Here is a 13,082-nt window from a genome sequence, read left to right as displayed (position 1 = left end):
CAAAAATGATTCTCTGGTGTTTCATGAAAATCTTTATAATAACTGAACTGCGAATACAGGAACAGAAACACAAACAGAAACTCACTTCATACCGTGAAAAATTCCCTCGTGAAATAAAAAAAAGAGGGAATAAAACCATTTGTGAGCTACACGCTTTCAAATCTCAAGGTATTTGTAAACCTGATTTGGGGATTTCCAAGATGTTCACCATGCTTTTCTGAAAAGCATTTTTTATTAAGTTACTAAATATAATGCAAACAAGCTAACAAAATAATTTCCTACAAAAGAAAATGTTACAGTAAGAAATATGCCTAGTTGGAACCACCAATCAAATTCCCACTTGGACATATGTACAATATTATATACACACAAATGAAAGTACAGCCTGTAATCTGTGTTAAATCTTGGAATGTGTCTTCTGCACTTTGCCGAATCCTGCCGTTGTCTTTTCAAAAGGCTTGTGCCTTCAAGGCAAATTTCAAAGAGAAAAGGGCAAAAATTCTGAAAGTACAAAGAGCGGTGAGCGTGGGGCACATGGGTGTTCACAGTTGAGGCAGTTTATCCACAGGTGTGTCGAATTTGAAGTCGGGAGGAAAGAGATCGGCAGCGCGGGGGTAAATGAGACGGTAGGACTGACGGATGGTGACGTCTGCCACTCCAGCAATGTCCCCAATCTCTGCACGAGAGGAAAATAACTTCATATATCAAGGACGCCAACATAACGCTATATGTTTTTGATTATCACAATACACGAGTGGACTGTTTTCCCTTACCTTTCTGTGTCTTCTTCTCAGCAGATGCTTGAGAGGCCATGTAAATGGCTGCGGCTGCCACTGAGATTGGACTGCGCCCTGGAACCAAGTCCAGTTCCACGGCCTTCCTGGCGATGTAAGTAGCCGCCATTTGCACCTGTTTGGGCAAGCCCAAGTTGGAGCAGAAACGTGACATGAAGTCGCCGGTTGTAATGAGGTCCACACTCGTCTCAAGAGCCTTCAGGATAAGCTTGAAGCAACGGCCGATCTCCTTCTTTGAGATCCGAGACACGGCACAGATTTCTGGGGTGGAGGGAGATATGAATTATTAAACAAACTTGGATATCGAGACCTGCTTAAATATTGATAGCTAAATATCTTCATCAAGCATAGTAATTTGAGTTACTAGCTTAATCCTAAAGGTGAAGTGTTTAATTTACTGCATTACTAGCATCACCAAATGGAGTTACAAAACTAAGAGGTTTTCCAGAACACTCCCTCTGCCTTCCACTGGTTGCTTACACAAATAAACTCATACTATTGAGAGCACAACAGTGCCCATCCACTTTTTCAGAGACATTGGTTCCAGAAGTATTTTTCCCATAAGGATTTTTAAAAAGTCTTAAGTGTTAAGCCATTAACCGATCTAAACCAACCAGCTACGAGGTGAATCACATTACAAAAAAGATTTGAAACAAGAAATCTCACAAAATTCAAACGATAATGAAATATAAAACTTGATTCAAAGATATATATATATATATATATATATATATATACACACACACACACAAATATTTAGGTAGTTTGAGAGCGTAGGGGAACTGACTACATTTTTTTGCAGTTTTTTTGCAGGGCGGGCACTACAATGTTCCTTTGTTGCAACAATTCTCTGATTGGTGGAGATTACTCTGCAGAATCATGTTTAATGAAGTTTTTCACCAGGTATTCTGCTGTTAAACATGATTACTTAAAAAAATAAATAAGCTGAAATAATGCAGATTGAGGACTTCGAAAAAAGCATTTACCATTGATTAACAACCTTGCAGCTCACAGTAAGGTCTGTCTTTAACAGCTTATAATTTATTGCAAAAAATCAATTCCCCTAATGAGAAAATAAATGGGATTTTTACTTCCTGAACCCAAATGTAGCACTCTATAGGTTGAGCCAATATTGCTGTGTCGGACTGGTCACGAAGCTCAAACAAACAATGTAATGTTTTTCAGCATGACAAAGCCACAGTGTTAACTCTTTTCAGCATAATTAACCTACAAATGGCTCACTTATAGTTGTATTTGCATATTACGATGGGATAAGAGGAAGTGTAAATGTACTTAACATGATGTCAGGTCAAATGCTCAGTAGATACAGTGCAGTCTAGTCTATGAATCACCAACATCATAGAAAAAAATATGCAGGTTTTACCTTTAAATGTTCTAGGGACGCCCTCCTGTCTGCACGCTATGTAAAGGCAGGCCGAAGCAATCGCATCATTACTTCTGCCTTTCAGACTCTTCTGTTCGTAAACCTGTTTGAACAAGTTGTTTGTTCGGTCCTGTAACAGAGGAAACCATTTTTAAACAGAGGCACTTCACTGATGCTGCTTCTGAAATCAAACACTTCCCTACAATATAGTATGTGAAAAACAGTGAGGCCACAGGAGAGGATTAATGAATGGCAGTGAAGCGACTCAACTGACGCTGGTAGGTCATCTGACAGTAACAACATGGCGGATGTAGTATGTCTGAATTGTATTCATACTACCCATATTCATACTATATGAAGTGTAGGTTTTTTTAACGGTCATGGAGTAAATTCAAACTTAAACGTAGTACCTACTTAGTACGTGAATTAGACACGGAGTGAGAGTTAAAGTCATATTTACAAGTGCGAAACTCAGAATTATAGATGATACACGAGTTGCTGCCGTCGTAAGGAGCGTATCAATGTGAAACATGGTGGAAACACGGATTTATATCTAAAATAATGCATCTATATATAAAGATCAGTGAGCAGAAAGCAAGTCTATAGTAAATAGAAATGAATAATTTTGCTAATTATTTTAAATGTACTTTCTGTATTTCAATAATTTTAATGATGTGATGTACATAGCAGAATATAGACAACAAGTGTGAAGTTAATCACTCAACTTTCAAGTTTTGTTTTATTAAAAAAAAAAAAAAACAAAGATTTTTGTTTGATACCATTTATAAATATGTGATAGAAATGAATAGGTTGCATACTTCAGATGTAATTATTTGGGTTTATTGTTCACAATATAATTCTTTGGTTTGGTTTATTTATTATTACATTATTACTATAATTCAATAACAGTAGGCTGGGACACTCACAATGATGTTTCTGGGAAGGTTGATCCTGTCGGCCATGGTGCTGATCTCTTTGAAGGCATTCAGCATGGCTCGATCAGAGCTGCTCATGGTTCTCCGATTCTGGTACTTGGAATTTCCAAACTCATCAAAGCTTGCTGCACCTGTTCCCTGAAAATGTATTTAAAAAATCATGGTGAGAACACATCAAACTTTCAAAATACAAAATCAGTAGGTAGACTAGTTCCTTACTTTGCTGATCATGGTGGTGAGGTCTCCTCCATTGAGGAGAGGGTTCTGAGCATCACCAACACGAGACGGGTCTTTAGTTGCTTTCTCATTGGTGAACGTTCTCCACTCTGACCCTACATCAATTACACGGTCACCTGCAAAAGAAAGGAAATGTACGCTTTTTGTCTTATTATTTAAGTAAGTGATGAAAAATGTCCACTTAAAGCTCTAATATTCAGGTGGAAACTCATACCTACTACAAGGCCACATTCAGGACAGATCATGTCTCCTGCCCTGTAGTCCTCCACCAGCTGTGCATCGGGGTGATTGGGGCATTGCACCTTGGGAAGAGAATCTCCACTGAACACAGACAAGATTCCAAAGGTCAGGAAAAATCTATATGAACTCTGCTGACATGAGAAAACAACTGATCCTTCGCCAGGAGTTTGATTGACATGCGATCTAACCAATCATAACGCTGAATCCGCCATTTTGTCCGACAAAGCAGTAGATTAACGTAGGTGGACTTGAACTTGAAAAATGGTGTGTACTGACGTCTTTCTGCGATTGAAACAACAAACAACATTCCTTATGATGTTCATTCATGTTTATTTGATGCTATAAATGAACTAGTAGGAAGAGATGATCGGTTCACGAGCCGCTTGAACTAAGGCGCAACAGCGATCTGTCACAACACATTAAAGAGCCACAAAACGGTATTTATTGTATTTAAAATTTGAAATTTGAGACGGTTTCATATCAAACGTAACCTGCTCTGTCTTGTCTGTTGACACGTTGTCAGTGTCCTCTTTGCTCCGCAATGTATTTTTCACTGTGTGAGAACATGATGTGTGGCGAGAGATCGGCATGGCTTGTCGGACATAGTAACAGTAACTAAAGAGGGTGGGGGTCTTTGCGAATGGTCAATTGTTTGTCTGTGGATTAGGATACAGTAAACAATACATAGACTACATAGATTAATTAGAGAGAGTTCTTGCTGCATCATTTTTTTCATACACAGCAGAACCACAGAGTACATAAATATGACAGATCCTTCCTGGCGTCTAATACATTGTTTGAATTTATTAGAGATGCACCGATGTACCGGCCAATAATCGGTATCAGCCAATAAAAGCAAATTTTCACACTATCAGCTTTTGGCCCATAGTTTAGAAACAGTCGATAGTCAGGGCCGATATACCCTGTCAATCAAAAGAGGGTAGGAAAATGCACTGAATGTGTGCTTTGTGTAAAGAAAATGCTAAGAAACCAGTTTGATGTTCCATATTAATAGTAATTATATGAATTAATAACATTTAGAAAGTTAAGAAAAATAAATTTAATCTTCAGAATTTAGTTAATGTGTTAATATTAATTTGAGTAATGTGTTTGTTTATAACTGATACCAGTTACTCTGATGAAATGGAGAGAATAAAGTTTTTATTTGCATTTCTTTCAAAATAAAATAATTAAAAATATAATTATTAATTATGATGTAATTATAATGAAATTATCATCAATTTAAAAGAAGGTATAAAAGGCAGAAACCCCAAACTATCGGTATCGACAGATATCACTCTGAATAATCTGCTATCGGTATCTGTGGAGAAATTTAGCATCGGTTTTCAAGAAATTATTATTATTTGAATTCGGCATATGCTCAGTTAAGGGCTTGTTCTATTATTTGCTTATCTATAAAAAAAAATTAAAACTAAAAAAAAAAAAATCTGTTTTGAGCGTTTTCACAACTGATCCATAATTTATCTCTACAACTACACAATAACGTGTTAATTTATTATTAAAGAACCGCAAAATATAATCTCAGCTGTTCCAGCTGTTTAATTATTATTATTTTTTAATAACAGTGGACTAAAGGGGGGCTTGGACTGTTACAGCAGATAAATGCTACTAAACACTGATGTTGTAGCCTCAACAAGGCAGACATAAGTTAGCTTAAATAAAAATAATTATTTACTGGATAAATAATCAATGGGAATCACTTCCTGAGAATTTTCAAGTGTCCCACTTGTTATTTATGTACGTGCAGCTAGCGCTGTTAGCACTGTGACGACTGTGTTATTTGGCTCGGTTTTGACAGGCATCTCAACCTTCCCCGCGTATTTAAAACAAATCTATTAACGCTAATTTTTCAAAATCACCTGCTGCAATTAGCTCTCATTTGGTTTCATTTCATGAGAAGCGAACGGCTAGCCGACATGCGCTAGCAGAAAATGACAGTGTTCATTATCTAAGACCTCCTTTATACGCATCACCTCACGATGACAACAAACTTCGAGTAAAATCCTATAGAGGCTCACACCGGAAAGATTCAAAGGTCGTCTATGCCATGCGTTTACAGATCGATATCAAAGAGGAACAAAACCAGAAGAAATGTAACTAACCGGCTCGTCGACGCCATACTGTTAGTATCAGTTGTCCACGGCAGTGACTCTCCGGTGAACACAATGGGCGCCCGCTACCCCTATTTATAGGTTTTGTAGGTCACGTGTACAGGGCGAAGACGGAGAGCCACAAGTGCCAAACGTACGATTTTATAATTCGGCAAATTTATTCATGATCAACAACATGTGAATAAGTTTCAAATGGGCAATTTAAACCTTAAAATGCAGGCATTAAATGTTATATTTTCACATAAAGTAGCCTCTACATCTGTCATTTCAGGAATTCAATTAAGGTGTATTTATCATGTTAACTTTTCACATTATATTTGCTATTTTTTTTCTTTTTCATAAAAAATCTTTATATTAAAATGAGGTTTGTAATATTTTAAAGTTAATCTAAAATGAACTAGTGAAAAATGTTCATGTAAATATTATGCATAAACTACCCACATTTACCCACAAGGGACAGTCCCAGATAGCAGGTTAGGTACACAGTACACCCACACACACAGAGAGAGAGAGAGAGAGAGAGAGAGAGAGAGAGAGAGAGAGAGAGAATGTAAAATAAAATTACAATTTCATAAATTATAGCCAAAAGACATGTTAGAGTCATAGGTTAGAGTCTGGCCTAGTACAATATGACTCTAATTGTTTAATCTTTAACTCAAATTTGTTCTTAAAAAGTACATAATAATGACATTGTCTGGACTGAAACCTAACACAGGTGCAGAACTGCACATGACTTTATTTGACTACAACGGAAATTGCACATGATTTGTTGTCTCATTTTAAAACTAATGGTCACATTACTGCTGTTAACTGACAAGGCTTTTAAAGTTTCAGCAACAATTACCCTATGCTTTATTTGAGAATTATATACCATCCCTAAATGTATTAATCATTTGTGCTTAATGCAGATGTGTCATACAAAGTTATTATGGGTTTAATTCCAGTTGTAGTGCTCTCAAAAACCCAGGGTTGGGCCCTCTTATAATCATGCCACTGTGAGAAGACTCATATCTCTCTAAAGGGATCATCTGCTCCCTTCTAATGACACTCAAGAGCTCTAAAGAAGCAAATGCACTGATAAACAGGTGGTGGCATATACTTTTATGGCAAATGCATGTGTTGAACTTGCATAAAGAGTAGAAATGTCATTCCTCATTGCCTTGGGCATATGTTCATGAAAATAAATATTCATGCCATAAACTAGCATATATTAAATATCATGATATTTTGTGAAAAAGAATGATTAAAAGCATTCAAAACACTGGTTGGAAAAAAAAAATGACAGAAGAGGAAGAAAAATAAGCATATTCATGATTTCAGCCAGACAGCAAAGGAAAAAATATGTTCCTCTTTCAAACTAGCTGAAACATGAAAAAACCATTTAGGGTGGGTTGATTTGTTACAAAGACATTTCCTGCACACTGTGCCAGCCAAACAATGCTGCACTATTTAAGCATCTGGGTCCTAGTTTCCTCATAATGAATGGACGAAGAAAAAAAGAAGAAGAAACAGCGCACGGGGTTAGTCTTAATTATTAAATGGTTATGGCTGTCAGAATTGTAATATTTCACAGACTCCACCTACAATTGAAAAAACACCTTTATCTAGACACTGCTTTTTGTATAGGGCGTCTTCAGCGCTGTAAGACTTTCTGGTGATAATTTAACTTATCCGGTGGGTTCATAAACGCTGCGCTGTCATTGTCCAATGAAATACGCAGCTGACGAGCGGATCAACTCCGTCATTTTGACTGCTGAACTACAAGTCGTAGCAAGTCGGACAAAGAATCGCATGTTTTAAACCTCTTGCCGAGTTCCTACTTCTATGGATAGAGTGTACAGTGGTTGACGGACATTACATTTCTATGCTGAAAGAAGATTGTTTGTTGGCATTTTTGTATTTGAATTTTGTAGTCCATTTCCTGCTCAACGGCAACTTTTGTCAAATCTAGCGTCTACAGCAATATGAGAATCAAGATAACAGCGCGTGCTCTTCCATCCCAGTGAAAAACGTCAGCAGAGACAGTAAGTCGACCGTTTTACTGTTTTTATCTGGGTCTTTGAGGGTTATTTCTTCCTACTTCCTAGAAATATATTATTCCCAGAGGTTGCAGGTTATGTTAGTGCAGTTTCGCGTTTTAAGTCTCGGTCTACCTTATATGTAAATCCTGACATCATATTACTGCACATGAATATGAATATTTCTATTTTAAGACGTTTCATTACCCTGATAAAAACCTTTTTAGAACAACCTGGAAACCTTTTCCATTTACTGGGTCATCGATTAAATGCATACATTTCCATTCTGAAAAGTTTTTTTAAAAAAAGTTTATTATTAATAATAATAATTTAATAAAAATAATGAATTAATTACTTAAAAATAGGTAAAAGGGTTGTCAGTTTTATATTTAATTTAGCCATTTGTCCTTTTGCTGTCATAACACTATAAGGTTTCTCTTAGATGGAGAATTTGATTTTGACACTGACATTTAATTAAAACAGTTTAGTTTTCTGTATTTTTTTAAGATCACCCCTTTCTGACAAATGTAACAAATATGAATTGAAGTGATGGAGGAAGCCTGAAATTGTCCTGAAAAGTTCACTATGCCTTCAAAATAAAGGCACATAAGGCACCCATTTTGTGGATTGACCAGCTATATAATCACCTCAAAGTCAGAATAATGGGATTCTTAGCTTATATATTTCTTAAAACCCGTGAATAGTTAACGCAGACAATTCTAATGACTAACAGCTGTTATGTGTTTCCAGACTGTATTTCTCACGCAACACTGAGAAAATAGCAGGCATCAAATAAAGCAGCACTCAAATTGTGTGCATGCCACTGGGAGTAAGTTTAAAAACAGAATTGGGATATTAATACCACATTGACTGCTAAAAATGTTAACCTGGAATCAGGAAACATATCCAAAGCGGATGGACACGTGTTTCTCTGGCCACACGAACTTGTAAGACTTCGCAGTGAAGTGCCATTTCAAACATAACACACTCTTGAGATGGTTCGGACCTTTCATGTTGTAACTTGAAGCCACATGTGGCTAGCAGGTATTTGACGAATAGTGCACACTGCTTAGTCAGTACATGCACTCTGCGTGGTTTAACTCATTTATAAACACATTTGTACATAAGTCGCTTTCAAATAAAGAATCTGTTAAATGACTAAATGTAAATCTACTCTGTTTATTTTATCTAAACATCCAAGACTTTCAAATGTGTACATCATTAACATTTGAGACATGAAGTAAAAGACTCAAATTAGTTCTGTTCAAACATGCACTGGCTTCATATTCACTGACTGCACTCCTCTTTATTACAGGGATGTTTAGTCTCACTGAAGTTGCCTCCCTTAATGACATTCAGCCAACCTATCGTATTCTGAAACCATGGTGGGATGTGTTCATGGATTATATCGGGGTGGTAATGTTGATGTTAGCCATCTTTTCCGGGACTATGCAGTTATCCAAAGACCAAGTGGCATGTCTTCCCATTCTTGAGAAAAACACTGAGGCAACACAAAATCGACCAGAATGTTCAACATCCCTTCTGGGGACTGGACCCACAACAACTAAAGACCTTCCTGACAGCATTGCACATGAAATTCTTAACACTCAACCTACCCCCTTAAAAGGAGAAGGTATGTGGTCTCAACCTGAGCCCAGAGGACGTAAAACAAACCTGGACTATCAGCAGTATATTTTTGTCAACCAAATGTGCTACCATGATGCCCTACCGTGGTATAACAAATACTTTCCTTACCTTGCCCTCATACACACCATAATGCTGATGGTAAGCAGCAATTTTTGGTTCAAGTACCCAAAGACCAGCTCAAAGATTGAACACTTTGTTTCCATTTTGGGGCGGTGCTTTGAATCGCCATGGACAACGAAAGCTTTGTCCGAAACCGCTTGTGAAGATTCTGAGGAAAACAAGCAAAGATTCACAGGCGGTGCGGTTTTCCAGAAACATGTATCCTCGGAGGACAGCAGTCAGTCTACTCCTTTGATGGAAACTCCAACAGTGCAGTTTCCTACCGAAAAGCTCATTGCGGAAGCTCCCAGCCTGACCACGTTAGACAAAAAAGATGGAGAACAAGCCAAGGCTCTTTTTGAGAAAGTGCGAAAATTTCGAGCTCACATCGAAGACAGTGACTTCATCTACAAACTCTATGTGGCTCAGACAGCAATAAAAGCACTGAAGATCATTTTGATTTTGAGCTATACGTCAACGTTTGCCGCAAAGATCAGTTTCTGCCATATATGCAAACCTGAAATCGAAAGTTTGACTGGGTATGATCAGTTCGTTTGCACGCACAACATGGCATTCATGTTAAGGAAACTTCTCTTCACCTTCATGGCTATGATATGTCTCTATGGACTGGTGTGTTTGTATACACTCTACTGGCTCTTCAGGAGACCACTTAAGGAGTACTCTTTTGAAAAAGTCAGAGAGGAAAGTAGCTTTAGTGATATTCCTGATGTCAAGAATGACTTTGCATTTCTCCTACACATGGTCGACCAATACGATCAGCTGTACTCCAAACGATTTGGCGTATTTCTCTCTGAGGTTAGTGAGAACAAACTACGAGAAATTAGCCTTAACCACGAGTGGACGTTTGAAAAACTACGTCAGCATGTAACATCCAATGCTCAAGATGAACAAGAACTACACCTCTTTATGCTCTCAGGACTCCCTAATGCGGTATTTGACCTCACTGATCTGGAAATCCTCAAGTTAGAGCTTATTCCTGAGGTCAGGATTTCAGCCAAAGTTTCTCAGATGACCAACCTACGGGAACTACATCTATATCACTGCCCTGCTAAAGTCGAACAAACCGCTTTCACTTTTCTCCGTGACCATCTGCATCGCCTTCACATTAAGTTTACTGATGTTGCAGAAATCCCAGCGTGGATTTATCTGTTGAGGAGCCTCAAGGAACTAAACCTGATTGGGAACTTGAACTCTGAACACAACAAGATGATCGGTTTGGAGTCACTGAGAGATCTGAGACACTTAAGGATGTTGTATCTCAAAAGCAATCTCAACAAAATACCCACAAATCTAACAGAACTGTCACCACATCTCGTCAAACTGGTGATACACAATGATGGGACTAAATTACTGGTACTGAACAGTCTCAAGAAGATGACCAGCCTGGTTGATTTGGAGCTCCAGAACTGTGATTTGGAGAGGATCCCCCATGCCATCTTTAGCTTGGCTAGCTTGCAAGAACTGGATTTGAAGAATAACAATATCCGGACCATTGAGGAAATCATCAGCTTTCAGCACCTGAGAAGATTGGCGTGTCTCAAGCTGTGGTACAACAAGATCACTGCCATTCCACCATCGATAGTCCTAGTGAAGAGTCTGGAGTCCCTCATTATCTGTCACAATAAACTGGAGACCCTTCCTCCAGCTTTGTTTCATCTGCCCAAACTGAGGCACATTGACCTCAGCCACAACTCCATCTCAAGTATACCAGTGGAGATTGGACACCTTCACAACCTTCAACATTTTGCTATCTCAGGGAACAAGGTAGAAGTTCTGCCTAATCAACTGTTCAAATGTTCCAAACTGAAGGTTTTACTTGTGGGTCATAACGGCATCACCTCCATCCCAGACTCCATTGGGCAGTTAACTCAGTTGTCCCAGCTTGAGCTCAAAGGGAACTGCTTAGATTGCCTTCCATTCCAACTTGGCCAATGTCACCTTCTTCGGAAAAACCTCTTCTTCGTGGAGGATCATCTTTTTGACACACTGCCTCTTGAGGTCAAGGAAAGTATCAGTAGTGACTAACGGAACTCTTCAGAATGGATTTAATTAAGCATTATAAAGAGTACTTCACTCTTATTGGTAGATAAAAATATAATAAAACTAGCCAAAAATATTTAATAAATTAATGTGCAAGGGGCGGAATGTGTTCACTTGTACGAATGATGGATGTTTCAGTTGTTTGGAAAGAATTGTCTACGGGCTTACTAATATGTCATCAACATATATGGTCTATAAATGGGCCTCAAAGACAGGAAGCAAAAACACTTGTTGCAAAATATAACGGGAACGTTGCAAACAACAGGTTTGGTTTGCTGCTGTTTGCCTATTAGAAGGTATGTTTAGTTTAAATTATGTTCTGTTACACATTTACATGTGTATATTGTGTTATTTATATAATACCATATTTAATATACAGACTGATGAGTAGGAACAAGTGCACACATAAATGAAAATTCTGTCATCATTTGACACACTCACCTGTATCACTTTCTTACTAATATGGAACACAAAAAGATTGTATTTTAAAGAACGTTTCAACTGTTATTTTGCCCATAAATGGGGCCCAAAACAACATCCTACCCCTTAGACTTTCATTGTATGGACTAATAAAACACTATAACATTTTTCGAAATATCTTATATGTTCCGCACAAGAAAGAAAGTCAAACCGGTTTGAACAACATGAGGTTGACTAAATGATGGCAGAATGGGCATTTCTGGGTGAACTATGTATAAAGGTCAGTAGTTATCCTAAATCTCAAGTGTCCTAAAATTTCAAAAGTGTCTATCAGCACCAGTTTTCAGCAAGGTCTTTAACTATGGAAGCAAACTTAACTTAATTTTTCAAAAAAATTTTTATATGTATCATGTATTTCTTATGATTTTTTTCTGTGAGTTTAGGAGCAGCGCTTACCAACATTTTACACACTCAAAGACATGATGTGACATGATGAAATATATTATGAAAGTTCACGTTTTCTCTTTAGCAATAACAACAATATTGCAACATGCATTTGAGTTTGAGAATGTGTTTTGTATTTCCTTTGTTAACAGTGAAACATATGAAGTGTTTTTGCTGTATTGTGTTGATAAGAGGCATATCAAGGACTAAGAACTGCCAGACGGGGGGATGTACACGCTGCACCTCATGATTACAACCACAATGACCTTGTAAAGCTGCTCGAGGTTTACTTATGCATTGTCGTAATGATTGTATCTTAAAACATGCCACATGCTTGGCAAAGAACATACTGCCCTTAATATTCTCTGCAATATAATTATTAATGTCTTATTTTTTTCTGTTTTTGATTGTTATTGTTATTAAATGTTGTGTATAGGTTTAGATACATGTTACAGTGTTTTAAAAGTACAACGGTACAAAGGTTTTAACCTGTATTTTGAGTATTGGGAACTGATATTTACAAAGAACAATACCTGCAAATATCACAAATTAAAAGAATTTGATTTACGAGATTGTGACTTCTGTTTTTTTGTACTCTTAATTGATTTTGGCTTGCCAGTCAAACATGCACACTCCACTTGAGTAAATTCAGGTATTTACATATTACACTT

The 13,082-nt window shown here is 37.4% G+C and overlaps 2 protein-coding genes across 3 annotated transcripts; one reads left to right on the top strand and one right to left on the bottom strand.

Moving 5' to 3' along the window:
• Positions 1-9: 9 nt before the first annotated feature.
• Positions 10-5,858, bottom strand: LOC127495554 (transcription initiation factor IIB). Its single transcript, XM_051862477.1, has 7 exons — positions 5,714-5,858; positions 3,565-3,671; positions 3,333-3,466; positions 3,105-3,251; positions 2,179-2,308; positions 774-1,055; positions 10-676 (listed from the first exon to the last, which is right to left on the bottom strand). Exons 1-7 carry the CDS (start codon positions 5,728-5,730, stop codon positions 543-545), a joined length of 951 nt encoding a protein of 316 aa, XP_051718437.1. The 5' UTR covers positions 5,731-5,858; the 3' UTR covers positions 10-542.
• Positions 5,859-7,106: 1,248 nt separating this feature from the next.
• Positions 7,107-12,981, top strand: LOC127495315 (volume-regulated anion channel subunit LRRC8D-like). 2 transcript variants are annotated; one of them, XM_051862060.1, is made up of 2 exons: positions 7,107-7,242; positions 9,056-12,981. In XM_051862060.1, exon 2 carries the CDS (start codon positions 9,058-9,060, stop codon positions 11,530-11,532), a length of 2,475 nt encoding a protein of 824 aa, XP_051718020.1. In that variant the 5' UTR covers positions 7,107-7,242; positions 9,056-9,057; the 3' UTR covers positions 11,533-12,981. The 2 variants fall into 2 exon arrangements, with proteins under 2 accessions (XP_051718020.1, XP_051718019.1); XM_051862059.1 differs by lacking the exon at positions 7,107-7,242 and adding an exon at positions 7,249-7,746.
• The last annotated feature ends 101 nt before the right edge of the window (positions 12,982-13,082 follow it).

The sequence above is a fragment of the Ctenopharyngodon idella genome, chromosome 15 (genome assembly GCF_019924925.1).
Source record: "Ctenopharyngodon idella isolate HZGC_01 chromosome 15, HZGC01, whole genome shotgun sequence".
NCBI lineage: Eukaryota > Metazoa > Chordata > Actinopteri > Cypriniformes > Xenocyprididae > Ctenopharyngodon > Ctenopharyngodon idella.
This window is presented reverse-complemented; position numbering and strand designations above follow the sequence as displayed.